Source organism: Elephas maximus, chromosome 9, assembly GCF_024166365.1.
Source record: "Elephas maximus indicus isolate mEleMax1 chromosome 9, mEleMax1 primary haplotype, whole genome shotgun sequence".
In the NCBI taxonomy this organism is placed as follows: Eukaryota; Metazoa; Chordata; class Mammalia; order Proboscidea; family Elephantidae; genus Elephas; species Elephas maximus.
In genome coordinates this window covers 62,776,813-62,793,591 of record NC_064827.1, presented here as the reverse complement: position 1 = coordinate 62,793,591, position 16,779 = coordinate 62,776,813, and the positions used below count along the sequence as shown (strand labels likewise).

Below are 16,779 nucleotides of genomic sequence, written 5' to 3'. Positions count from 1 at the left end.
TAAGGAAGCAAGGGAGGGAGCAGAGTTCTGATGAAGAAGGAGGAGAAACTGGGAAAGGAGAGGAAGTAGGTTATTTATTTCCGCACAAAGAAAGAGAGCACACAGGCCTATCCAGAGCAGCCTGCTACTTACTGTGGTCAGCTAAGAGCAAGCAGGGGGAAGGGAATGGAGCTCCCAGGGGACAGATGCAGTCTAGCTACCACCTGCCTCATTGCGCCCACCTGTCACAGCTGGAACCCCCACGCTGCAAGGCCTCAGGCCACAGCCCTCAGAGATAGTGCAGAAAAGCCTGTGCCTGTCCCTCCCCCCACCCCACCCACACACACCCAGAAGGGAACAGACCTAACTCCTAAAGGCAGTAGATCTTACAGGTAGTCAAGCTGTACAGAAATCCTTAGGGCACGGCTCCCTAATGGAGACTAGGCGAGGCCAGGCGCTCATCACAGAGCTTGAAGAGCTGGGAAGGGCCACCTGATCGACACACAGATGGGACCACTGAGGCTACAGCAGGAAGCGACTGCCAAAGGTCACACACACCACAAGGCAGAAAATGGCACACCTGCCTCCCTCTTGTTCTTAGAGTCCATCCTCCCCCAACTCCTTCCGTCCTTCCCAACAAGTATCTATTTAGTTTTCAAGGCAAATCATATTTACTATGTTTCGCAAATTTGGGGAGAACGCTGCATTCCTTGAGATGTTTAAAGAATTTCCCACGCCAAGCTGTCAGCAAACACATTCTTGAAAGGAGCAGGGATGAGGGTTGGGAAGGGTTAGCAGGGGTGTTTGGGGAGTTGCCCTGCGAGCCTCACTTTCCCCAGAGAGGCATTTGAGTTGGGGGGTGGCTTAGGCAGCATTTGCTCAGCAGAAGGTGGAGCATTCACGGAAAGAACAAAGAAAAGGTGTAAAAAGGTGTGCTCCTCGGTCAGGATTCCGAACAAACTGGTCAAGCAGGACCCTCTCTGCCTGAAAAGCAAGAAGCCTATTTCTGAGCTCTGCTTGGCCTTCCCCATTCTCCCATGGACAGCAGTGACCTTAGTGCAAAGGCTGAGGCCTCACCCTTGGGAAGAAGGTCCGCAGAGGCTGCCGGGACCCAATGGAGCTGAGCACAGGTAAATGACAGTGTGGGCCGGCTGGACCACCAACTGGGCCCGGGCACTAAGAATGAAAAACATTCCTGGAACTATAAGGCACTGGAGAAAATCCTATTTGCCAGAACTTGTCTCAGGGAGCATTCTGTAAGTGGTTGGAAGGAATAAGTTGCTAAGACTCTTCACATGTGTATGTTGTAGGTGGGAAAGAGGAAGTTAGATAGTGAGACCCCCAAGGGACCTGCCTAACAAAAGATGGTTACAGGACTGCCTTTTAAGGCAGGTGGGCCCAGTGGAGGCTGCAAGTCTGGGGCAGGGTCCCATTCTCAGGCCAACAAGGCAATTCTGAGGCTCTTCCAGCAGTAAGGCCCTCTTTCTTCACCCTCTCCCAGCACACAGCCTCTCCGTTCAACACACGTTTAAAGAGCTTTGGTTTGAAGAAGTACCTAAACTGTTTCTGCCCAGGATGCCCAGACATCTTGGTGTGGCCCAGAAACCAGTCCCCAACCTCCCGGGGCCCTTGCAGAGTCAGCCAGCCAACCCTGCAGCTCTACATGGACCAGAGCCTGTCTCAGACCCCAGCCCACCTTCAGTCATTCAGACTGCCCTCCTGAACCCAAAGATGGAGATTTTCCACAGCCAGCTGAGGCCAACACACTCCAGAGTCAGCACAAAGAACTCTCTCCTCCAGACCCAGACCAGAAGGCACTAAGCCCAAAGAAAAGAAAGCTGGGGGGCACCAGTTCAGTTCTGCACCATCTGTGGGGCTGCCCAGGAAGATGGACTGGCTCCTGACTGTGAACAGCCTAGGACCTATGGGGCAAGGTAGCCTGCAGCAGCAAAGGCAGATCTCTGCTCAAAAGAACCTAATAATGGGAACCTGCCAGTGCTGCAATGAGCCACCTGGGTGGGGTGAGGACAGTGTACTCCCATAGCTATGGCTGATTGAGCACCTCCTGTATACCAGGCACCATGCTACTAACACTGTATGCACCATCTCATTTAATTCTCACAACAGCCCTAGGGGTAGGAAATATTGTCCCTAGATTATAGATGGGGACATCAAAGCGCAAAAGTAGAGTAGTGACTTGACCAAGGTCACCAGACAGTCTCTTCCCATTGTCTTCCCTCATCAAAGTTATTCTTGCCCCCTGGCTAGTAAAACAAGATAACAACTTTTAAGCCTAACATTATAGTCCTCAGATTCTTATTCCCTCAGGGGATCACTGGGGAGCTGCTGTTCACTACTGCCCCTCCAGGAGAGGCCGCCCCACCACCCCTTCCTCACCTCCTGCCCTCAGCAGGCCTGCCCTCCCATGTCCCCTCCCTGTGCCTGCTACACTCAGCACAGCAGGCCTCAACACACCAGGAAGAAGCAATAGGCCAGAGAGCTGACACGTGGCTGCTCACTTTCTTCACATCGCCTGTCCCCCCAGATCTAGCACAGCGACCACCTCAGCTCCTTTTGCAGCCAGCCAGACCAAGTCTCAAAATGGCCAGCACTTTCAGCAAGAGAAGCGACTTTGAATGACTCACAAATAGGGGACTATAACTGTGCCTGTGGCTGGCACTGGGATGTCAAAGGGGGAGGCTGTGGTCCAGACACTGACAGTGGGCACACCAGCTGAGCAGCACCCACCCCAGGTCAGCCTCTGTGGGTGTCTCTAATCTTCCCTGGAACTCCAGCTGGCTTCCAGTCAGCCTGGCTGGTCCCCAGCCCCCTACAGTCCACGCTTGGCTCCACTTGGCTCTGGCCTGCATCTAACTAACCTCTTCAGCAGCAAACATCCTCTCTCAATTATGCCTACCTTGGTTCTGTGTTAAACACCAGTGTGCTACCCCAGGGCACTGCCTACCCAGTGGCAGAGGGAGGATGCCTGCCAGGCAGCAGCAGGGAGGCCAGCCCAAATTCAACCTTGCCATAGGCAAACCAGCGAACAGAGTCAAGAACTGATGGGTCATGCTCACTTTGGCTCTGCTGCTCTACAGAGCAATGGTAAACCCAGTCAGCATACCCAGTGAAACGCCAAGGGGAGAGACATTCGAGCACAGGGCCTCTTGCCAAGAGCTCGTTGCCCAGATACAAGTTCTAGGCTTGAGCTGGCCCCAAGCTCAGTTCAGAGGCTCAAGCGTCCGAACTCGGGGAGAAGGAAGGCAGCCCAGGCTGCGGCCACTGGTGAGGCCCTTACCTTGCTCCCCGGGGGTGAGGCTGCCAGCTGTTGCTGCTTAGCGATGTTCTCCGACAGACACCAGCACACTCTCTTCTTCTGCTCCTGCGAGTGCGCTTCCAAAGTGAATAAGCACTCTGCCTTCTGACGTCAGAGAAAACAGAGAAAGGATGGTCAGGGCTGCTCCCTGGTTCAGGGGGCTCCTTGGCCCAAGCCCATCCCTGGGCTCCAAAGGGCGAGGCTGCAGCAGGAAGGGGAGTGTCAGCTAAAAGCCACAAATGCACACTAATCCTTGGTGGCATCGAGGCGGACAGAGGAGCAAGGAAGCTGGTTTGTGGGCCAGCTGGCAAACCGTGTGCCCACGGCTAAGGGAGGGGAGGGAGGCTGGTGGTTCCCAACACAGTGGAGGCCTGTGGAGAGCTGCCGGACAGAGATGGTGAGGTCACCTCTGGGGGCAGGCAGCACAAGGCAGCAACTGGGAAATCCAGAGGGCCAAGGTCTTGGACTGAGGCTCTGTGGAGCCAGGGCCCCTCCCCACGACTCCACGACCCCCTCCCCCACCTCAGCACATTTATCTAATCACAAGGCTAACACACAAATCCAGATGGACCTACCAACTGAACCCAAGCAGCAACTCTGGTCCCTTTAGAGAGTCTTTGGTGAACAGTCCTGTGGCCCTCTGCAGCACCTCCCAGTGCCTGGCACATGATCTGTGTCTGATCAATGGCTGTTCAGCTTAGCTGAGCGCACCAACATCTTTTGCACTGCTGTGATTTAAATTTCACGTTGCTATTTAAGGAACCCTGGTGGCCCGGTGGCAAAGAGCTCAGCTGCTAACCAAAAGGTTGGCGGTTTGAACCCACCAGCTGCTTCACTGGAGGTGTGGCACTCTGCCTTCATAAAGATTTACAGCCTTGCAAACGCTATGGTCAGTTCTACTCTGTCCTGCAGGGTTGCTATGAGCCAGAATCGACTTGAAAGCAATGGCTTTGGTTTGGGGGTTTGGGTGGCAGAGTGGTTAAAGTGCAAAAGGTCAGTGGTTTGAAATCATCAGCCACTCCATGGGAGAAAGATGTGGCAGTTGGCTTCTGTAAAGATTACAGTCTTGGAAACCCTATGGGGCAGGTCTACTCCATCCTAGAGGATCGTTGTGAGTCAGAATCGACTCCGCAGCAATGGGTTTTTGTTTTTTTGTTTTTGTTTTGTTTGCTATCTAATCTTGTTAAGTGCTTGTCTCCCTGACTAGATTGTAAAGTCCTTCTATGGAAGCCTTTTTCATCTGTGCCTAGCACAGTGCTTGGCATGCAGCAGCCTGGGTAATCTCTGGCTGCCTGGAGGAACTTCCGGTATGAGGTCAAATCCAGGCCACCTTTGGCACAAGCCCAGGGAGCTGCTGGGACCCAGGGGCTCAGCCAGGAGCCAGTCAGACAGTGCTGAGGGCGGGGCTGGGCGGGGCAGCATGCCCAGTGTTATTGCCCACCACAAGGGTCTGATCAGGGATTACAAGCACTTTCTGACTCCACTGGAATTTGATTATAACCCCACAGGGCTGCGATTAGATGAACTCAGCCAGGGAGCCAAGAACATAAACTGGATGGCTTGGAACAGAGAAAAAATGCAGTGTTTCTGTCCAGGCCTTCCTCATTTTGCAGCTGGACAGGCCTGGTCTAAATCCCGGTTCTACCTCTTCCTACTTATCGACTTCAGGGAATTCCCAAACTCTCTGTAAAACAGCAGTGATAATGGCATCACCTACATTGCAGAGCTACAGGGAGGGCAAGCACTAAGGACAACGGCAGCCCTCAACAGACACACCTAGTGGTATTGTACAGTAATCCATCCATTTAATAAATATGTGTTGATCCCCTGCTATGTGTCTGGGACTGTACTTGGCACTGGGATAAAGAGGTAAATGAGACCGACCAAGCCCTTGCCTTCAGGTTGTGGGGCAGAGACAAGAAACAAATGAACCACATAATTACAAACTGTGTAAATGCCGTGAAGGTCCTAAAGGGAGAAGTCCTACTTGAGCTAGGTGGCCAAAAAAGGCCTCTCCGAAGAGGTGACACTTGAGATGGGGCCTGAACAGTAAGAAGGAGCCACCATGCAAAGTAGTTGGGGAGGCTTGTTCCAGGCAGAAGTGAAAGCAGATGCAAAGCCCCTGAGCTAGGGATGGTTACTGACATCATCTAACAACATCTGGGGACATCTCCTACCCTGCCGTCCAAACCCACCCTCAGGAATGCTACCCTCAGGGCAGGGCCACCTCCCTAGGCTGAGGGGTCCAGGGTGCCCGCCATTCCTCCCCTGCCCAACAGGACTCAGAAGTGGATCTTCCGAAAAGCATCAGAGGAGAGAGGGAAGAAAACCCCACCCCTTGGCTTCAGGGAAACAGGTGGATATGGGGAGGCAAACCTGGAGCTACCACTTAACAGGTTCCCTTCACTTCCCAGAACCCACGGCCTATGCAGGGGAAGGGCATGTCCAGCAAAGGACCCCAAGATTCCCCAGGGAGAAGGCGGCGAGGCAGAATCTGACCAGAGCACCTTCTGTTCACTCTTACCGTATCCCTTCCTGTGAAGGGAGGGGTGAGACGGGATCTAGGTCCCTTCCAACTTGAAAAGGCCATCACTACATAAAGCTAGCCCTGGCCGGAACCTCCCAGCCCTGCCTCTACCTAGCTGTGTGTGCTTCAGCAGATCCCTCAGTCTCCCTGAGCCTCAATTCCTCCTCTCTTTCCGTTCTGAGGCTAAAATTCCACCTTAGTAATAATTCCTTTACTCTGTCAATTTTAAAAAGCATTTTCCCATTCATAATCTCATTTTGATCTTGATAATTTCATCAAGAGGTAGGGAGGGCATGGATTGTTATTCCCATTTTATGGATGGGAAAACCAAGGCTCTGAGTGGCTAAGAGCCTCCCTAAAGTACATCACCAGTGAGCAGCATAGGGAAGACTCAACCTCTTGGAGAACCAGCTGCTAGGATTTCATCTCCAAAGTCTGGGGAGGTCTCTTCGGAAGCCCCCACACCACTGGCTGGCAGGAATGCTCTCCCTTGCAGACCAGCGCCTGGAGGCAACCAGAGCACAAAATCCTTCAGAAGAGACTCCGTAGGCCAGTGGCCTCAGAGCAGCTGCAGAGTCCATTGGCAGCTTTTTGTTCAGCTGTCCACTGCTTTGAGCTCCAGGCTGGCAGCCCTTCTTCACCAACATTCAAGAAAGCCTCCCCACACTGGGCGGGCCCCGCAGGGAGAGAGAAACAGCCGTCTCACACACCATGCCCCACGCAGTGCTCTGCACTTTACCAGAGGTGTCTGATATTCCTTCCAACAACCTTGTAAGGCAGCAGCTATGATTATCCCCATTTTACTGACACTCACAAGCACCATCCTCACTGCACCTCCTGGAGACTCTCCTTTGAAAACCAAATTTCTCCACCCAGGGTAGAGACCATATTGCCAGCCTCACAGCAGAGTGCTGCCCTAGCTCTTCTGGCTATGAGAGCTTCAGTTGAAGGCCCCATAACATTAGAGGACCCAGAACACTTTCGAAGCACCAAGGTCCCAAACCCAGGCCTGGCCCAGGGCAGGGGCGTGCTGTCTTAGATGTTGTTGTTAGTTGCCATAGAGACAATTCTGACTCATAGCGACCCCATGTGTGCACAGTAGAGCTGCTCCACAGGATTTTCAAGGCTATGACCTTTTGGAAGCAGTTGCCAGGCTTGTCTTCTCAGGTACCTCTGGGTGAGTTCAAACTGCCCACCTTCCAGTTAGTAGTCGAGTGCTTAACTGTTTGCTATCTTCTATGGGCAAACATTTTCAGGAGGCCTTTGCTCTGCAGGCTCCTCTCTAAGTGCTGCCTGGAGCTTTGGAGGTTGGCCTGGCTGAAGGAGAGAGCGCTGAGCCAGTTCCCTCCAGGCAGGCTGAATTCCCATCAACTGGGCCATCTGCTACCTACTTGTCTGTCTCTCCATGTATCTAAATCCAGGACCCCCACTGCCTGCCTGCCTGCCTGCCTCTGAATGTGCACCGGCTCTCCTAACCCAGTGTGTGATTCAACTGATGCAACTGATTGGTTTCAGAGCTGCTGCACATTGTGCTCTCAAACCAGGGTGGTTACCTAGCACTGATTTCTCCGACGCACAGGCATTGGGGCCGGTCCTTTGCATTGAAATGTGAGCACCCCCAAATCCAGCCACACACCCAGTACGCCCATCTTGCCTCACCTCCTTGCTCCTGAATTAATACCTCACGTCCTTGTTCCTGAATTAATTTTATTTCTTTAAAAACCAAAACTTCTTTTGCTATGATTTAACTTTGTTCATTTGTTTTGACATTTAATTCCATCACCAAAAGGTCAGCAGTTATAATCCACCAGCCGCTCCTGGAAAACCCTATGGGGCAGTTTTACTCTGTCCGATGCTATTGCTATGAGTCGGAATCAACTCGACAGCAACAGGTTTTATGACCCTGTAAGGATCCCTGGTGGCATAACGGTTAGGCACTCGGCTGCTACTGAAACGTTGGCAGTTCAAATCCACCCAGTGGCTCCCTTGGAAGAAAGACCTGGTGATCTGCTTCCATAAAGATTACAGCCTAGGAAACCGTATGGGGCAGTTCTGCTCTGTCACATGAGTCTCTACAAGGCAGAATTGACTCAATGCAATGGCACCTCACAACAATGAACCTACGATGTAGGCAGAGAGGAAAGGCATTGCTGTTACCATTTTTCAGTTGAAAAAACTAAGACTCAGAGAGGTTAAGTTGATGGCTCCAGGAGGTCTCAGGAGAGGAGACACTCAAATTCTGTCTCCTGCCTCCTTTAGAGCCTGTGATCTTGCCAGATTTGCATAACTGTACATGTGCGTTATAAAGAATGTGTGATATTTTCTCTTAGCTTTCTTTTTAAAAGATCAACAAATCATTTGTGATGTATTTAATGGAGAGTAAATGAATATGAAAAGCTCTCCCCCTTGTTATGGAGCTTACAATAATAAAAAAAAAACAATAATAGCCACCATTTATTGAGCATTTGCTGTGTGCTAGGCTCTGTGCTAAGTGCTTTGGACACAGCATCTTATTGAATCTCATTTAATCATGACAACAACCCTGTGAGGAGGCAGGCATCATCAGCCTCTTTCAGAGCTGAGCCTGTAACTTGCCCCAGATCACTCAGTTAGGAAATGGCAGAGCCAACATTCAAATCTAGGTCTTTCTAACTCTAAAACCCAGACTCTTATATCAACGGAGGTAGCATCAGATTCTCCGTTATAAAATGGCCTCTGGCCCATCAACCCAATGCCCCCAGAGCTCTGAAGCCAGTAGTGTGCTACATCTGTCCATGGATCTGCAGGTACTGCGGGACAGCTAGAGCCCTGGTGGCATAGTGGTTAAGAGCTTGGCTGCTAACCAAAAGGTCGGTAGTTGAAATCTACCAGCTGTTCCTTGGAAATCCTACCGGGCAGTTCTACTCTGTCCTATAGGGTCACTATGAATAAGAACCGACTCGATGGCACCTGACAACAACAACAAGGGACAACTGCTCAGGAGAACAGAGACCCCAGGGCCAAGACTGCTCAGGGCAACCCCATCCAGGACCCTGGCACTGGAGAATCATCTGAGCTACTGCCACCCAGGCAGCTGGGGTTTTCTCAATGTAGAATAGAAAAATCTCTTTAAATTCTGACTCCCTTCCTCCTGGTTTCTTGTCTGGGTGCCATAATTCATATTAGGAAGTTCCAACTATGATGTGAGTTTGTAGTTTTCTGTGGAAATATTACCTGTGTCAAGAATTTCCCAGGCTACAGAGAAAGCAGATGTCTTCCCTCCATTACAGATAAGCCCCTCATACATAACAATCCATTAAGAGAAACAGGAGGCTTCTAGCTGCCCGTGAGCTTCAATCCCCCAACCCCTCACAGTCAGATAACCTGGCACTTTACTGAAATAAAAGGCCCCAAATCAATATCCCTTCATCAATCTTTGGAGGGCTAGGAGGTCACAGCTCCCTGGAAACCAATGCAACAGAAGTGCTTTTCTCTGGGAAAAACAAACCCAGCCTGGCAGGAAGCTTCCTTAGCATTAAAGAACCTGGGTCTCATTTCAGGCACTGCCCGAGAGACTGAGAACCCAGAATGGTGGGGTGGAGGGGCCTAGTCTCAGGGCAGAGAGGCTCTGGCTCTTCCCAGCATGGCTCACTGCTTCCCCTAAGCTGTGCTCTGCTCACTCAGCTCTGTGCAACTGAAGACCCCCAGCTCCGCAGCGCCTCCACCTGCTACTTCCTGTGCGTGGGTGGGGATGTGGCTGACACAGGGGAGGACATCCAGTGCCCTCCTGGCCCTCAGTTCTGTACTGCAGGCAGCCAGGATCCCAGACTGTAGTCTGACAACATCCACTGCGTCTTTGAAATGCTCCACTCTCCCCTGAAGCTAACTTCTCATCAACTCTGTCTTCTTCCCCATGGGTCTGTTCAAAGACTCACTCCAGGTCTTACACCAGTTCTCTTAGCCAGGAACTGAAGGAATGATTTTCAATCACAAGCTGCACACTAATTCCTTCTCTAAACGGTGTATTCCTCTTGGTCAGCCAGGGTAGACCATGTAGACCCGACCCCTAGGGTGTAGCCAGTGTACTCCTTCCACAAGACAGTTTTTCAAGACTGTTGGGTGAGACGGATTTAAGTGGAGGCTGAGGGCAGGAAAGGGTCTAGGGGATAACTAGAAATATCAGTCACACTGATTGGGTATCACTCCAGCCCCAAACCCAGACACTTGATGTCTTCTTTATCCTGCATTATCCAGCCCAGGTAAATGTACAATTACCAGCAGGCCTTTTGAAACCCTGACAAGACCCTGTAAAAGGGGCCATGGGGGAAGAACGAGACAGACACAAGAATAAAAGAGGGAAAAAAAAGCAAACCCGTTGCCTTCGAATCGATTCTGATTCATGGCAACCCCACGGGCTACAGAGTAGAACTGAGATCCATAGGATTTTCCTGGAGACCCTGAGTGGTGCAAATTGTTAAGCACTAGCCAAAAGGGTGGCAGTTCAAACCCAGCCAGAGTCACCTCAGAAGTCAGGCCTCGTGATCTGTTTCCAAAACGTCACAACAGCCTTGAAAACCCTATGGAGCAGTTCTACTCAGCACACGTGGGGTCACCATGAGTTGGAATCAGCTCAACAGCAACTAATAACAACAAATCTTTACAGAAGCCGATCATCAGGGCTTCCTTCCACAGCACATCTGGGTGGGTTCGAACCAACAACCTTTCGGTTAGTAGTTGAGCACAGCCAGTTTGCACCGCCCAGGGACCCACTAAGTAAGCAAACTGGGGAATGCACAGCTGTCAGGCCACACCCTTGTTAGGAACCCCACAGGTGGCCCTGAGCAGAGATCACAAGTGTCCTGCCCATTCTAAGCACTTCCTTGTCCACTGCTCTTTTACACAGAGGTCAGGGAGACAGGGGCAGAGACAGCACAAGGAACTGGCTTTCTGGCCTTGCCCAGGAACACTACATGTGTTGGTGTGGAGGCTGGTATCAGAACCCTGCCCGGTGTCTTCCCTCCAGGCACCTGGCCGCAGATCTCTCTCCTCAAATTCAGAAGGAAGGACTCACCTCTGCGAGGTACAGCACACAGAATTTCAGATCTTCGGAAGAACCTATGAGTAAACAAAAAGCAAGACTTGCATTAGAACTAGCTAAAGAGTCTCAGTAGTTTGAGCACAGCCAGCTGTCTCATCCAGAAGGCTGTGTGGTGCTTCCTGGAAAAAAGAGGAAGAAAGAGCCAGACACAAGGGACAGGGGAACCCCTGGAGCAAAGGCCACTAGATAAACACACAGGGTGATGCACAGTTATCAGGCCCTTGTCTGCAGGTCAACCTGGCCCAAGGAATGCTGCACCCAGATCTCCATGAGAGGTAGCCAGGAGTAGGGAGCCATCGTATGCCAGGAGGTCTCCCTCTTTCCATGATTCCTGCAATGAGGGACATCCAGGTAGCAGACATTTAGGTTTTCCTTTAAACAATCCAACTGCCTCAGCCATTTTGAAATTCAACAAAGAGCCATTTAGTTCCTGGGTGGGCTTTGTTACCCAACAAGGAATGTGTGGGCCAGTGGAGGGGGGAACCCCAATCATAGGCTGAGTGGAGCCCAGAGATGACTTCCCAGCCCAGACCTGACCCTCCTGTGTGTTTCCCTAGAGCCTTCACACCCCTTGCCTAGGATCCCAAACCCAACCATTTGCCAAGCCCTCTCCACCTGGGAGGCAGCTGGGAGGGACTGTCACTACTCCATCTCCTCCAGCAGGAGAGAAGGCAGAACCCCTACCCTAGGGTAGAAGATGACTGAGTGCATAGGAATTCGGGACTCATGTAGAGGAAGAGGGACACCAAGAGAGCCGACATTTGGCTTTTCCTTTAAGCAGTCCAACTGCCTTTGCTATTTTGAAATTCAACAAGGGAACATTTCATTCCAGAGTGGACCTTGCTTCCCACCAAGGGATGCATAGGCCAATACAGAGGGGATCCCCAGCCATGAGCTGGGTAAAGCCGAAAGATAGCTTTGCCAGGGTCTGGCCCCTTTGTGTGTTTTGGAACCCTCTCACCCTGGTCTAGGATCCCCAACTCAACCATTCACCAAGCCCTCTCCACCTGGGAGGCAAGCCAGGAAGGTTGTTGTCACCATTCTCCAGACACAGAAACTGAGACCCAGGGAGGGAAAACAGCTTGTACAAGTCATACAATAACTAAGTAGCAGAGCTGAGATTTGAACCCAGGACTAGATGCCTCCAAAGCCTGTGTTCCTGACCACATCGTCACAGTTCATCCCCCTCTACCAGTTTACTCATCTGTCATTCCACCAGGCTATGAGCTCCAGAGGGCTGCAAACGTGTCTCTTCCACTGTGATCGCCCGGTGGCCACCACTGAGGTGGGCTCTGAGGATTTACTCAGAAAATGCTGCCTAAGATTTAACTCCAAGGGTTCCAGTGGCCAAAACCTAAGCAGCTGAATTCCCAAGACTGGACACCTGGCTCCTCAGGGTGGGTGGAGAGCCGAAGAATCAGCTGGACGTTTCCAGGCCACTCCTGAGAGACAGGAGCAGGCCAGGAAGACATGCTGTGGGCGGGATGCTGGACGCCCGGGAGGCAGAAACACAAAGACCACAAAGCTAGCAGGCAGCAGCAGCAGGAAGAGACCACAATGGGCCCCGGCTGACCGGAGATGTTAGCGCCAGCTCTCCGCCTGTTCCCATTACACTGCCATCCAGTCCCTCTGAAGCCTGGGGGAGGCTGGGCAAGAGAAAGGCAGGCAGAGTTTAAGTGGCTACCCAGCCAGGAGTCCTGGGGGAGGGGTGCACCCCAGCTCCTGAGCTGAGGCAGCGTTTCTCATCTCCTTTCAGTCTTTCTTTCATTCATCCAACAAACATTCACTGGGCACCTAGGATGTTCTGTGCCCCATGCCAGGTAGGCCCTGGGAGGACTCTTGGTCAGAGGAGCTAAGTACCCTTCAGACAAGTCCCACAGGGAGCCCTTGATTCTGGGGTGGGGCAGATTGCCCCTGCTAGGGAGCAGCCCTTACCAGCCCCAGCCAGGAGGAAAGGCTGGGTGTGTTCCTTGTTTACCATCTTCTTTGCCCCAAATTGAACTCTCCACAGATGCTGATTTAAAAAAGACAAACAAGGAACCTAGGAGTTGTGAGCAATGTTAATCAGAGGCCACTCTGGCAACAGAAGGTCCAGCTGAGGCCCCAAATGCATCTCTTAAAAGCCTCACTCAGGCCCCTGCTGTAGCCGCGGGTCTCTGGGGGCGCAGGAGAGGCAGGCAGGAAATCGGGCGCCAGGATTCAGAACATTGGGTCCTGCAGCTCCAACTCCAACAGCAGGAGAAGGTGTCCCCAGGCTCCCGTGAGACCCACAGGCCTGTCTCAGGGAGTAATGGAGGGGGAAGCAAGGGCACCTTCAATACCTGGAAAGAAATCTTAAGCACTGGAATGTACACCTTGAGGACTCAGTAACACTGAGCCATTTCCTTCACTCTCAGCAGCTCTCAAGCAAGACACATTCCCGTGTTTGCGACTGACATTGTTAAATCCATTGCCATCGAGTCTATTTGAATCTGATTCATAGTGACCCTAAAGGACAGAGTAGAACTGCCCCCACAGGGTTTCCAAGGCTGTAATCTTTACGAAAGCAGGCAGTCACATCTTTCTCCCAAGGAGTGGCTGACAAGTTTGAACCGCTGACCTTTAGGTTAGCAGCCAAACTCTTTAACCACTGTGCCACCAGGGCTCCTTACTGACACTGCTAGGGAAAGCAAAACAATTTGTCTGAACCAAATTGCCTGCGCAACACACGCAGGGCTGGCACACACTCACACACACACACCCTTCTCCCACACCTACCCAACAAGCTGTAAAGGTTGTGGTCATCTGTCCTGAGGAGGGCTGGCCCTGGCCACCCTTAGCCCTCATCTAGCTTACCCACCATCTGTGGAGAGAGGAAGTGGTCCTAGACCAAGAAACCATGCCTGTACAAGGCTGCTGCTCACACACAGCTCGGCATCTGGAGGGTTATTCTGCAACACCTCCAGGCCCTACACAGCCCAACCTGACCATGGCCAGCCAGTGGAGGATGGAGCTCACCCTGCTTCCAACTTGCAGCTTTGGGTCTGGGGGTTCCAGAAGGGGAGTATTCAGCCAATCCCTAGTCGAGGGCCCCTTGAGAGGTGGGGGCAGGATGGTAAGGGCACTGTCCAACTTCTCTTAGCAATCCTGGCAGTCGGGTCCTTCCAGGGTTGTCAGAGTGGGGAGGGAATATAAAGGGCTGGCCCAACCCTTATTTCATAGTCAGAGAAACCAAAGCCCCAAAAAGGTCAGGGCCAGCTGAAGTCACACAACGTGTTAGTAGCAAAGCCAAACCTAGATTCTTAAACTCCCAGCTCCTACCCTTGGCTCTTCCACTGCCCTCTTCTCCCTCACCCCACTCTCCACTCAAAGCACACCCACTTTCAGCCTCCCTTCTTTTAGGCCTCCGAGGCTCATGGCCCCAGACCTGGGAAGCAGACTAACAGAGTGACAGTTCCATTCTTGTTATCAATCAACACATATTACTGAGTACTGCTCCCACCCCAGTACTCCTCAAATTCAAATGGGTCCTCGCGCATAAGAAATCAATGGGACTTAGCCTGTCTGAGCTGGAGAGGCAGGGACAGAGAGGAAGGGGCTGGACAGTGTGAGTGTGTGTAGGAGGCAGTGTGGGAGGGAGGCGGAATGGGAGTGTGAGTGTGAGCGTGAGGGAAGCTGGGTGTGAGGGACCAAGGGAGGGGCAGGGGCAAGGCGAGGTGGGCAAGTGGCAGCAAAGCCAAGGGCAGAGTCCTTGGTAGCTCTACCCAGCTCTCCCTCCAGCAGGCACAGGGGAGCACCCTGGTGGGGGCCCTGAAGGAGCTCAGAGGACTGCCCCTCAGCCCTGCCCTTTGGTCAGACTAAGCCCGCCCAGAGGCACAGGTTGGACAGAGTAAGCCGCCTTGCTTTTTCTCTCAGCAGTCACCCTGGTCAGTGGGCAGGAGAAAGTCAGAGCCGCAGAAGAAGTTGTAAGCGACTTCCTGTAGGGAGGCAAGTGTGGAGTTTCTCACAGGCTGGGTTTCCAAGTGGGAAGAACAGCCAGGGCACTGAGCACACAGGATGGGTTTGCAAACAGTCAGGAAGTTTTCCTGGAGCAAAAACCGTCAAAACAGAATTCTTTCACTCGGTAATATTTTCCTCCCTGCCCCTGTCACCATGCTCAAACAGGTCTGTTGTTGTTTTCATAATCTGGGAGAGGAAATCGAGCCCCTTTCAGCGGAGACCTCAGGCGCCAAACCAAACCACTCGACAGATACTCCCAGCTGGCTTCCCGTTCCCCGAGTGTAGGAGGGCACGATGGAAAGTTTGGAACTCACTTCACACTCCCACATCCCACTGCTCGCCAGCCCCCACCGCACATGCTCCAGCTCCCTCGACTCTGCCAGAGCAGTGCACTTGGGCAGACAAGGAGCAGGGGTTCCTTGTCCAGGGATGTGTGTGGTGCTGGGGTGGCACCCAACATTTATTGGGCATCTGTTGTATGCCAGGCACTTTGCATAGATGACTTAATTTAATCCTCATAACAATCTTTTGAGATACTATTATTATCCTCACTCACACATGAGGAAACAGGCCCAAAGGGATGAAGCAACTTGCCCTGGTCACACAGGTAGTGAGGGGCCAGGCCAAGATTTGAACACAGGTCTGAGTCCAGAGCTCTTCCCACTTCACTCCATCACCTCCCTAGAATGTCTCTGGAACAGAAACTTCCCAGCAAAGATCAGGATATATAGAGAGGCTTATCAGCCTAGAATGGAATGTCAGTGTCTAGTCAGTGCTAGGCACAGAGCCTAGCACCACTGCCAGACCCCACGAGAGCCCACATGCCCATTACACACAACTCCCAAGGCAGAAACCAAGACAGATGCTCCTCTCCTATGAGGATTAAATGCCCCACCAACAGCTGGCAGAGGGGCACCCAACCAGGGCATTCATGCTGCCCAGAGCAGGAGGACTGTTACTTACCTTCCTGCAGCTTCACACTCTGGAGGTAGAGAGGGTTCCTCAGGACGTTGCAGCGGCCTGGTTCGTCCTCCTTCGTGAACAGCAGCAGGTCCGAGTAGGCAAACAGCGTCACCTATGCCAGGGGACAGCAAACAGAATGGAACACACACACGCACACACTGCCCAGGCCCTTCCTCTCTGTCCCCCTCTCTCCAGCTCAGACAATCTAAGTCCCACTGATTTCTTATGTGCTAGGACCCATTCCAGTCCGAGTATTTGGCAGGTGGAGGGGGGTGATGCAGTAACTCGGTAATATGTGTCGACTGATGTCAAGAAGGAAATCCTTACTCCGTTCCAGGACCCTTGTTTTCTCAGCCCCCTGCTAAAAGGCTCAAAGTGGCTGTGCTTTGGGTGGGGAGTGGGGTGGGGGAGAAGAGGCCAGTGGAAGAGCCTGGCTGCTCCACTGTCCCCTGGAGGCCGGGAGCCACCACCTCCCCTGGAGTTCTAAGTAACACATCTTGGGCAGAACCAGGAGCAGACTTTCAGTGTGGCCTCAGCCCAGAGCAGAGACCTCACATGCAGTCCAGACTCCCTTTGCTCCCCCCACTTTTCCAAGTAGTAAAAAATATACAGAAGAATAAACAACCCTCACCTTCCACGGTAGATGGCCTCTACAGGTCTCCCTGTAACCTGATGCCCCACAGGCCCACCTATCTGACCAAATGCTCTGGAGTCTCTAGCCCAGCACCCTGAGCTTGGAGCTACCCTTGAACTACGGAATGTTCCACATTCGCTTTTATTCAGCTTTAAGTGTCTGGCTGAAAGAGCATTGGACTTGGAGTCAAAAATCATGAGGCTGCTATCTAAGCTCTGCCACTAACTCGCCGTGAAAACCTGTAAGTTCCCTTAAGCCCCGTCAACCTCAGTTTTCTCATCTGCACAACCAGTGGTGAGAGTCTC

General features: G+C 52.2%; 1 protein-coding gene across 5 annotated transcripts in view; it reads right to left on the bottom strand.

Moving 5' to 3' along the window:
* Window positions 1-16,779, bottom strand: part of RGS3 (regulator of G protein signaling 3) — a 139,562-nt gene that overhangs the window by 58,726 nt on the left and 64,057 nt on the right. For all 5 annotated transcript variants that reach the window (XM_049895057.1, XM_049895059.1, XM_049895067.1 and 2 more), the window contains 3 exons: window positions 15,841-15,952; window positions 10,873-10,916; window positions 3,278-3,400 (listed from right to left, as the gene is read on the bottom strand). In XM_049895057.1, coding sequence (XP_049751014.1) covers window positions 3,278-3,400; window positions 10,873-10,916; window positions 15,841-15,952 — 279 coding nt within the window. The remainder of the gene's footprint in view (window positions 1-3,277; window positions 3,401-10,872; window positions 10,917-15,840; window positions 15,953-16,779) is intronic.